This window comes from Orbicella franksi, chromosome 1 (genome assembly GCF_964199315.1).
Source record: "Orbicella franksi chromosome 1, jaOrbFran1.1, whole genome shotgun sequence".
NCBI lineage: Eukaryota > Metazoa > Cnidaria > Anthozoa > Scleractinia > Merulinidae > Orbicella > Orbicella franksi.
The window spans coordinates 29,350,268-29,360,502 of record NC_138145.1 but is presented as its reverse complement, the minus strand read 5'-3'; the positions used below and the strand labels follow the sequence as shown (position 1 = coordinate 29,360,502).

At 36.5% G+C, this 10,235-nt stretch overlaps 2 protein-coding genes across 2 annotated transcripts; one reads left to right on the top strand and one right to left on the bottom strand.

Moving 5' to 3' along the window:
* Window positions 1-3,657, top strand: LOC145502015 (melanocyte-stimulating hormone receptor-like). Its single transcript, XM_081481316.1, has one exon. It carries the CDS (start codon window positions 41-43, stop codon window positions 983-985), a length of 945 nt encoding a protein of 314 aa, XP_081337442.1. The 5' UTR covers window positions 1-40; the 3' UTR covers window positions 986-3,657.
* Window positions 3,658-3,754: 97 nt separating this feature from the next.
* Window positions 3,755-5,642, bottom strand: LOC145502034 (beta-2 adrenergic receptor-like). Its single transcript, XM_081481340.1, has one exon. It carries the CDS (start codon window positions 5,138-5,140, stop codon window positions 4,211-4,213), a length of 930 nt encoding a protein of 309 aa, XP_081337466.1. The 5' UTR covers window positions 5,141-5,642; the 3' UTR covers window positions 3,755-4,210.
* Window positions 5,643-10,235: the final 4,593 nt, after the last annotated feature.

Sequence of the window (10,235 nt, the reverse complement as noted above, 5' to 3'; positions counted from 1 at the left end):
TGCGTATTAATCAGAAAAAGGTATAATATTCGAAGACGCCATGAATCACCCGCTCTGTAGTCAGAAACTGGCCGAAAATGCAAAACTTGTCAATCATCAAGGAACTTTGATGTTGAGTTTTTGCGTTTTTAATTTGATATTTTCTCTAGTTGCAACTCTGGGAAATCTTCTTGTTATTCGCGCCCTTTGTAAAGCTTCGTCAATACCTGCTACTCTAAAGAAGCTGTTCCTGAGTCTTGCTGTCTCTGATTTTGCTGTGGGATTGTTTGCACAGCTTATGTTTGGAATCATCGTCGCAGTGATGTTGAAAATGGCAGCGAATGGAAACTTTAACTTTGACTTCTTGTGTCCAAGGATTTTAACTGTCTCTTATTTTGCGACATACCTTCTGACTTGCGCATCATTTTTGACTATTGTACTTATTGCTGTAGACAGATTTCTGGCCGTGTTTCTTCACCTCCGATATCAAGAGCTTGTTACCTCAAAACGTGTTGCTATTGCATTAGTGTCTCTGTGGCTAACAAGTGTTGTCGCTGTCTCTTCCTCATTCATTTCGCTTCCTGATCAAAATAACATGGTGGTTGTTACTTTTGAACTTTTCGGTCTTCTCGTCACAACTGTGGGATATGTCCGTATTTATAAAGTTGTGAGACATCATCGAAATCAAATAGCGAGCCAGTCTCAACTGCAAAACAATCACACAATGAGGATACTCCGAGAAACGAAGTCGACCATAAATGCTTTGCTTGTCTACATCGTTTTCCTGACTTGTTTTCTTCCCAATTTGTGCTGCATTTTTCTGCTGAGAGCAGACAATCTTCGATTGTCTTTTTTGGTAGCTAATCACGTCTCTGGATTCCTCGTTCTCCTGAATTCTTCATTAAACCCCATTATTTACTGCTGGCGATATCGCGAGATAAGAGAAATCGTGAAAGACTTAATAAAACATTTATTCCCCACCAAGCAAAGAGTACAACAACCATAAATGGTAGCGTTTAAGAGGCATTGCTTAAAGGACGAAGAGTGGGAAAAAAAAAAGATTAACTGCGACCGATATTAACTTCATTAATCTTAAATCAGCCTTCAAGGTTACTGTTATTTGCAGAAGAGTGGTTGGCTCAAGTTGTGAAACGAGACTAAGGGAAGATGGAATTGGAAGATTCAACATCATTTCGCTCATTTTACCACTATTATTTATTTATTTATTTTTGTTTTCAAAATCTAATGAGAAAAAAAAAACATCTCGTGCTGGTGGAATTCGTTAATTAGCATCTTCTTTGATTTTAAAGAGAAATTTTCAACGATGGGTGAATCCAAAAGGGTTAGGCTAAGAAGAAGATTTGAAATCATGAACGCAACCCTAGCTGGTAAAGTGCAAGAAAAAAATTGCACAAAGAGCGGTGTATGGTCGGACTTCGCATCACGCTAATGATCGTGTGTTATTATGATGATTCGTGTAATATATTGTCCTTTTAATCGGGACACGGAAAACACTAGGAGAAATGATGACCAAATGCAAGGCGATTTCAGGTTTTTTCTCTCTTTAACCTTCACATCGGACGTGATGATACCATTAAAAGCTACTTGACAAGTCTCACGTTTGGTACGCTTTGTACAAATAATTTAAAATCTTTTCTGTTATAGAGTCCTTATCCCCACTGTTCATTTGCATTTTCGCTGATGCTCATTTGCATTTGTTTAAAAGAGCTAAAAGTAAAAAAGAAATGCTTTTGTCCGTTTTGTCATGTGTCAACTAAAAGAGTGGATCAGATGGGATTTTTTACTGACTGTTAAACGATTTGTTGGCTTAGCGAAAATATTGTTTGAACAATAGAGTGACTCCAAGATGAGCAGCTCAAACTTGATCAAAGCCCTCAGCTGAACAGCCAGTGAGTTCATTAGTACCATCTCAAATGAAAAGAAAAAAAGGCTAAGGTTTTGAATTAATTTTACTGTGAATTGACACCGAGCATTGATTTATTTCCTTCAGTTATCTAGTGGCACTGATAAAAATTGAAGCAATCCTGCTCTCGAGATCTGAGGTGATCTCGGCTTGCACTCTAAAATCAAATTTTGACATGAATCTACTACCAAGGTTGGTCTATTTTTACGGAAGTCCACTACAGCTGTACGCCGGAGAAATTTGAAAACTCAACAATCACCGGTCATTTTGCATTTGTGTTCGAGTAAAACTTAAGCAGGGGAATATCATGATAATCGAACGTCATCGTTTTCGAAGGGCTTCGTTTTCAAAATGTTTTCCGCCCACACGCTCGTGTGGACGGAAGGCATAACCGGAGAAATAAAGCCTCGTTTCCAAATTCCTTTGGCGCAGTGTGGACGGGGGCCGAGAAAGAGTCCAAGATAACTTGTATGCGCATGCTCAGAGCGAACCAATAGGAGTGCAATCTCGTCCCTGGAGCCCTGGTCAAAGTCGAAAACGGGAACCAGAAAATCTTGATTACGGTTTGATGATGTGCATGTGTTCAAGTTCAATAACGATTTCTAAACATGCGCAGAGAGAGTAGCCGCTATGACTAATGCTGGCTCACCCTCCGATATCTCCCATGGGAGAATAGAAGGTTATAGACGAATGAATTGTCTATAAGTAGTTATAGAATAGAATACCCCGAGTAAAATGAATAAATGAATGAATGAATGAATGAATGAATGAATATATGAAAACGAAAAAACAAAGGTACAAACAAACAAACAACTAGCTGCAAGTAGCAGCAAGTTTCCTCGAAAGTACACGCAAGCGCAAAAAAAAAAAAAAACATTTCAAGGCTGACAAATCCTGTATTTCATTAGCTGATAGGCTGCTATAACAACGAATGGACGTCACTCAAATTACGTTGACGTAGGGTGAGTGGCCAAACGGGGAAAAAATTGCGTCGACTTGAGTGCAAATTTGATCTCGACCAAACTGAGCGCAAGTGATGGCAAATCAACGTAGGTGCGCGCAAGGCCTTGCTAAACGGAGTCGTCAATTGACCCAAGTTTTCAATTTCCGTCTACTTGCGAGTCCATTTGACCAGGACTTAATAATGGGATTAATTATAAGCTCGAGATTTCTCTAAGGTGATATTTGAGAGCCCGGAGGCTGAGCTTTCCTACCCGTACAGTCACTGGTGTACAATGACTGGAGGTTTTCTTGAAATGGCGACTTTGTCCCTTGTCTCCGACGACTCGGAGAAAATGATTTAAAAACAGTACTGGAAAATTAAATTCAAAGAGGACTAAAAGAAAACCATTTTCGTTTGCTCGACTTTGAAACATTAGTCCGTCCCAGACGTCTATTTTTGCTGTGTTTTTTTTTTCTTCAAACGCACGAGCGATAGAGGCAAGCGAGAGCGGCCGCTAGTGGGCGAAAAAATATTAAATATATTTTGTATGTCCCCGAGGGCACCCCAATGCGTTCGAGTTATTTTCAAATACCCTGCTGTGACCGCTTTAATTTGCTTGCAATCTCGACGAACTCGAGACACAATAGATGCTCTGTGGACAGACCATTCAAACTGTTGACACAACAGTGACAAAGCTGTAAGTTTGAAATTAAAATTCAGTCCGCCTCTAAACTTATACTGGACCGCTGTATGAATAATCACAAACTTTTTGATTATAACTTATGAATGGGATTAATCAAAAATACCGTTGACTTCGACAAACTCACGGCATGATACGGCAAAATTTAATTGCATCTTTAAATAAATCAAGGAAATGTTAATTGCACTTTTTGATACCAATATTGTTGAGAGTTACAGATCAATAGGTTTTCATATTTATATTTTCATATTTTATTGTCACTCCTATTGCTGTTGCTACGAATATTAATCTTGATATTGATATTGATAACACTTATTATTGCATAGTTTTGCGATATACTATATTACACTTATTATCCAGAAAACAGTTACAAGATAAAAGAGAGAATTCTGCTTTGTTCCCTGAACGCTCAGAATTTTGCAATACGGATCGCTATGACGGACAGCTCACGACTTAGTTTTGCGAATTCCTTTTCTAAAACATTGCCCAAGAGAAAACAGTCTGTTGTTCAGTAAAGATATATTTTTTCCCTTCATATTTTGCAATACGGACCTCGCACTAGTTCAGTAACATTTATAAGTTATTTGCCATCTAGGTTATATTAGGTTGGCAGGAAAGCTTTATATTTTTATTGCACGTAAAATATACCAATTATCCGTCTTTTTCATTCGGCGTTGTTGCAAGTGACCATTTTCAACACAGTGTTTTTCACGATATTACGAACCTCACGATAACGCCAGCAGTAAACAAGTGGATTTAATGAAGAATTTAAGAAAAGCAAAACAGTGGACAGAAAATATATTGCTAAAATGGGTACTGCCAAATTATAGAATTCAAGCAAAATGCTAGCTAGTAAGTTTGGAACATAACAGAGGAGCGAAATAATGTAGACATAGAAAGCATTCAAAGCTGACTTCCTTACTCTGGCGACCTCTCTCACCTCATCATTTTGAAACTGATTTTGGCACTGTATCTGGTTTCGATGATATCGCGCAACTTTGTAAATACGAAAGTACACTACAGTCAGGATAAGAAGTCCTACAGATACGAATGCCACCGCTACCATGTCATTATTGCTGGGAAGTGCCGTAAAGGCACAGGCAACAACTGCGCTGTTTACCCATGAAATCAGCAAGGCAATATTGACACGCTTCTCTGTGACAAGCTCTTGATATCGAAGATGAATAAACAAAGCAAGATATCTGTCCATTGCGATGGCGGTAATCGTGGAGAACGATGCTCCTACGACGAAACTTGTGCAGACAGTGGCCACAGTTATTACAGAGGGGCAGAAACGATCAAAGTCGTAGTTTCCATCCGCTGCCATATTCAGCATCACTGCAAGAGTAACAGCAGACATTGGTTGAATGATCAATCCTATCGCTAGGTCGGAGAAGGCGAGACTCAGGAACAACTTCTTTAAATTAGCGGGTATTGATGATGCTTTCCACAGAGCGTGAATTACAATGAGATTTCCGAGAGTGGACGCAATGGAGAAGAGAAAGTTCAGCACACAAATGACTATCATGAAGGTTTCTTCGTGTTGAATTGCTGCAGAATATTTCTGCAATGTTTTATGACAGAAGGAAGCCATTTGTAATTAGAGGTTGTCCTTTGCAACAGGGTTCACATCTATTGATACCTCGTACTTGTTTGATATATTTTCGGAAATGATAATTTAAGTGGAACATGCCACTTTGGCTAGTTTAATTCTATGGCTGGAGAAAAACAATATTTTGTATTGTTAAACGTTTGTTTTGGTTTAGATGCGCATGCTGAGAAACTGCTTTTACAAAAACGCTTCGGTATTTTTAGAATTAATCTAAGGAGCCTGTTTACTGGGGTTTGCAGGCTACTAGTCAAATAAACGCATTGTTTGATAAAGTTTTGAATGCCGTCAGTGGTCCCAAGTAAAAGTTTGAATTTGCACCGAGCTCTTCAAAATCTCGTCAGCCACACAGGAAGATTTTTAATCAATGCATCGTTCTCGCTGGGTTGCAATTAATTTGTCTCTTTTTATTCAGTTTTAATTAATATTATAACAAAAAGAGGAATTATTGCCGGTTTTTGACAATTTTGTACCTAAGAAAGAAAACTTTTTTTTTTCTCAACCACAAGAGCCGAAGTCCTTCGTTGTTTCATAAACATGATAAACAGATGTCTAACGGCAATAAAAAAGGACTGATGATTTTAATATTAGTCGTGTGCCTTTTAATACACGAGGAGGAACATTTTGACCTTCTTTGAAAGAATCTAGTATAATTTTCGTATCCAGCGACACGTAATTCTTCTTAATAATTTTCTGAATACGAGACAAAATTTCAAACTAAGGATATTTGGTTACCATGAGATAATTAATATGGTACATGCTAATGGTAATGACGATGCCTTATTGCCTCCAGGCCGGGGTTGTTGTTCTATGGATATTCAGTATTCTATAGTTATAGTTGTACAAATAAAAACGAACAATTACAGCACAATAGCTCGATCACGGCGCAAATTTATTTTTTTCCGCTACATACGCGTTTGCCACATTTTAAACTTTTCTTCGAGTAGCTGACAATACTTATGGTCGTTTACTAGGGTAGAGTTCTCTTTTACTATCATCAATACCATTGAGGGACAAAGTTATTGTAGAACGATCCCATTTTGTTGAAGGTATTATATTAACTGAATCGACGTTTTCTTGTAAAGTGTCACTTACTAACCAAAAATCTAACCGTCTCTGAATAATTGGAAAGTTTGGACGCCACTTAAAACGCCTTTCTGTTGGATTGGTAATTCGCCATATATTCACTAAGTATTGTTCCAAACAATTATCTTACTTCTAAATTCTTAACCGAATCCTTCTCTTTCTGTTAATTCCCCACTTCCAGCTAAGTCTGATATCGATTTCGATTAAAGGATCTTCTCCTACTACAAACGAACAATCAGATAAACGTAACACTTGTCATAATTTCGGCCGAGCTGGATTTAAGAAAAATCGCTTTGTTCGGCACATTCATTTGGCGCATACTGCGTAGATGTTGATTAGAAGAAATGGAGAGTCCTTTATCATGATTGCTTGTAATAGAATGTAGCGACCCTGATCATCCACCTTTGACGACAAGAGTTTAAAATGTAGCCGCTCCTTCGCTAATTATAAGTACACCCCTACCACGCGAGCTTCCATGTGAAAAGAACGTATCACCCTTCCTCTGTTTGCGCTAAATATTTTATTTTTCTTTGTAACTATACTTTTCTTGCAGAAACCATGTCTACATCTGATTTAAAAAGCCAGTTAAAAATATCCTTCCTTTTGTCGAAATTAAAGAGCGAATCCCACGAGCATTTAATGATAATACGTAATGTTGTTCAATCCCATTATTCGAAGAAAAAATTAGTACACAAAGGAGAAAAGGGTTTTTTTTGATATGAAAGAGGTGGCAGAGGAAAAAATGAATTCATATGAGCTGCAACAATAGTATTATAAAAAAGAGAAACTATTACACCAAACAATAAATAATGCAAGCAGCATTGCTGAAGGGCCAAAGTGCAATATATGGCAATTTTTGAAATGATAATACAAATTTGAGGTCATCTCATGACTACTACCACAGAAAAAACAAATACAAGTTTTAAAGTTTTAAATTTCTAACTTCGCATTTGGTCAACGCTCTTCCTAAGCTCAGTTGTTTTGCTTTCAACAGCCGTCACTGAATTTTGTACTTGGTCCACCGTTCTAGTTCTTGACACCTTCTACCATAGACGTTCAATTATTAACCGTTGCAAGAAGAGATTCAAATCTAGTTTCCAAAGCTGCGATTAAGAGCCAACTCTTTGCGTTATATCTAAAGCTTATGGAATCTTATCTATCCTCTTTGCCCAGGCCAGGCTATCAGTAATGTCATCGTCCAAGTAAAAGTTCAAGCCCAAGTCCATATCTTTAGTTTTAATTTCTCTTGCACGATAATTACCATTAAGTACATTGCCGCGAACAAACTACTCTAAAAATAGCTTTAGCTATTGTAGTGCATTCTTTGGAACAGCCTTCCTTGCGACTTAACGGCGAAAGCAGAGTCCCTGAGGATGCATAAGGCACGGCATTCGTGGAAAAGCAGCTTTTTTATGTAATTATTTTTATTATATTAGACATTAGACGGTAAATGTATCAGGTAGTTTTAAGCTGGCGAATTCTTTACCTTGCTTAAGTAAAGATTATGTGTATGTATGTACACGTCTAAGTGCAAAACGCTCCTTTATGTATAGGTAATCATACGGTTTCGAGTTTAATTTGGAATTAATTAGCACTTGTGAGTTTTTCAAAAAGCTGAAATTGCACTCGCCGAAGCGGCTCGTGCAATTTCAGCTTTTTGAAAAACTCACAAGTGCTAATTAATTCAAATTGAACGAGAAAAACCGTATGATTACTTATTAATAATATTAACATGAAAAATATTCGCGTGGAGGAAATGTCGAAAGATCTTTATTGAAGCCATTTTTTCTCATTCAAGAATACTTTTTTTCAAAGTTTCTGCACTAAATTTTCGCCATCATTTTGCGTGATATCATTGGCTTAGAAAATTTCCTATTTTCTATCAGCCAATCATAATCTAGGATTACGTTGTGTAATTTGCACTGGTGTTAAACGTTTTGCACTGGTGTTACACTTTTTGCACTAGTGTTACACTTGAACTGCACTGCTCTCAGCCAATCAGAATCGAGTAATTTTCTCATGTATATTATTAGTGGAGAAATAGAGCTTCTTGTAAATATTCCTTTTAATTCACTTAGAAGGCATTTCCGTGCCAAGATGTATATATTTGCTTACTTTCCAGATGGTAAGTAAGTCATTCCTTATTATTTGTCGCTTTGCTGTGATCATTTAACTAATTAACGTTTCCAAATATTTCTCTTTGGAATTGTTAAACTGGTTGATTTGTCTTCCTTTTATTAATCTCCCGCGTTTTCTCCTGCAAATATTGGTTTTAATTTTTCTTAAAATATTCCAGTGCTAACATGTACATTTTTGTGTAGAAAGCAGCTGGTCAGCTTTTAATGACACGTTCCTCATTATTTGTCTGCTTCTTAGACTATTGTTTATTTCAACCGAGGGTTAAAAAAAAATAAAAAGTGTACCATCCCAATACAACGTCAGATTATCTGTTCTAACATGACTTTGATGACCTAAGTTTGGAGCCAGGCTGCCGGCAATAAAGCCTGATGTGACGCATAACTTCTTGCAGAAATGTTATTAGGATCCAACGAACGGCTGGTGATGTTTCTGTTGTTTTTCTGTCTTGTTTTACCGTTTTCAGAAAGAAAAAATTATAACTGTATTGTATTTACAAACTTTCAATGCACAAAATTACATTCCCTCCAGAATCTTAGCAACGGGTTTACATTTTAGTTAAGCAATTTATAACTAATTTTCAACTGACATTAGTTTCTCAGTCTCCGGCTGTAAAGTGCTTTTCATTTTTTTTTTTTTTTTTGGCTTTTAATTTCACCTCTACGAAAATTAACATCAAGTACGCCTCCAAGTACAAAACGCTCCTTTTTGTGGAGAAATACAGCTACTACTGAATTTTCTTAGAAGACGTTCCCGTGCTAATATGTTATTTTTGTCTAGTTACCAGCTGGTAAGCTCTTTAAATTTTTCATTATTTGCCTCTTTTCGTAATTATTTATCTAACGTTTCCAAATATTTCTCTTTGGAATAGTCGGCTGTCTGTTGTTTTGTAACTAGAATTATTTTAAAGAAAGAACCTTTTTTATAAGAATATTGTGTTTTTCAGGCCAAGGCTAAATATTCGACTCATTTTTCTGCCAATTTAAGGCTCAAAGTATTCTTGTGAATATTCTTAGATTATTGTTTATTTCAACCGAGAGTTAAGAGAATAAAAAGTGTACTATCCCAATGCAACGACAGATTATCTGTCCTATCATGACAGTTGTAAATAAAGCCTGATGTGACACATAACTTCTTGCAGAAATTTTATTAGGATTCAACAAACTGCTAGTGATGTTTTTGTTCTTTTTCTGTCTTGTTTTATCGTTTTGAGAAAGGAAAAAATTGTATTGTATTTACAAACTTTCAAAGCACAAAATTACACTCTTTACAGAATCTCAGCCTCGGGTTTAGATTTTAGTTAAACAATTTATAACTAATTTTCAGCTGGCATTAGCTTGTCAGTCTCCGATTATAAAGTGCTTTTTATTACCCTTCTTTAAATAAAGTGATTTAAATTATTATAATTACACGTGAAAAGTACCTTCAGTGTTTACGACCTAATTATATTAGCGTTTTTTACGCAAGCCTGTATGTGCAATTTTTTTTCCTTTTAATTTTACCTCTACGAAAATTAACATTAAGTACACCTCCAAGTACAAAACGCTCCTTTTTGTGGAGAAATACAGCTACTTGTAAATACTCCTTTGAATTTTCTTAGAAAACATTTCCGTGCTAACATGTTTATTTTCGCCTAGTTACCAGCTGGTCAGCTCTTTAAATTTTTCATTATTTATTTGTCTCTTTTCTTTAACTATTTATCTAACGTTTCCAAATATTTATCTCTGGAATTGTCAGCCGTCCATTCTTTAGTAACACAATTATTTTAAAGAAAGAACACCAATTAACTTGATTCGTTTGGGTCCACTCTTTTTTATAAGAATATTGTGTTTTTCCGGTCAAGGCTAAATATTCGACT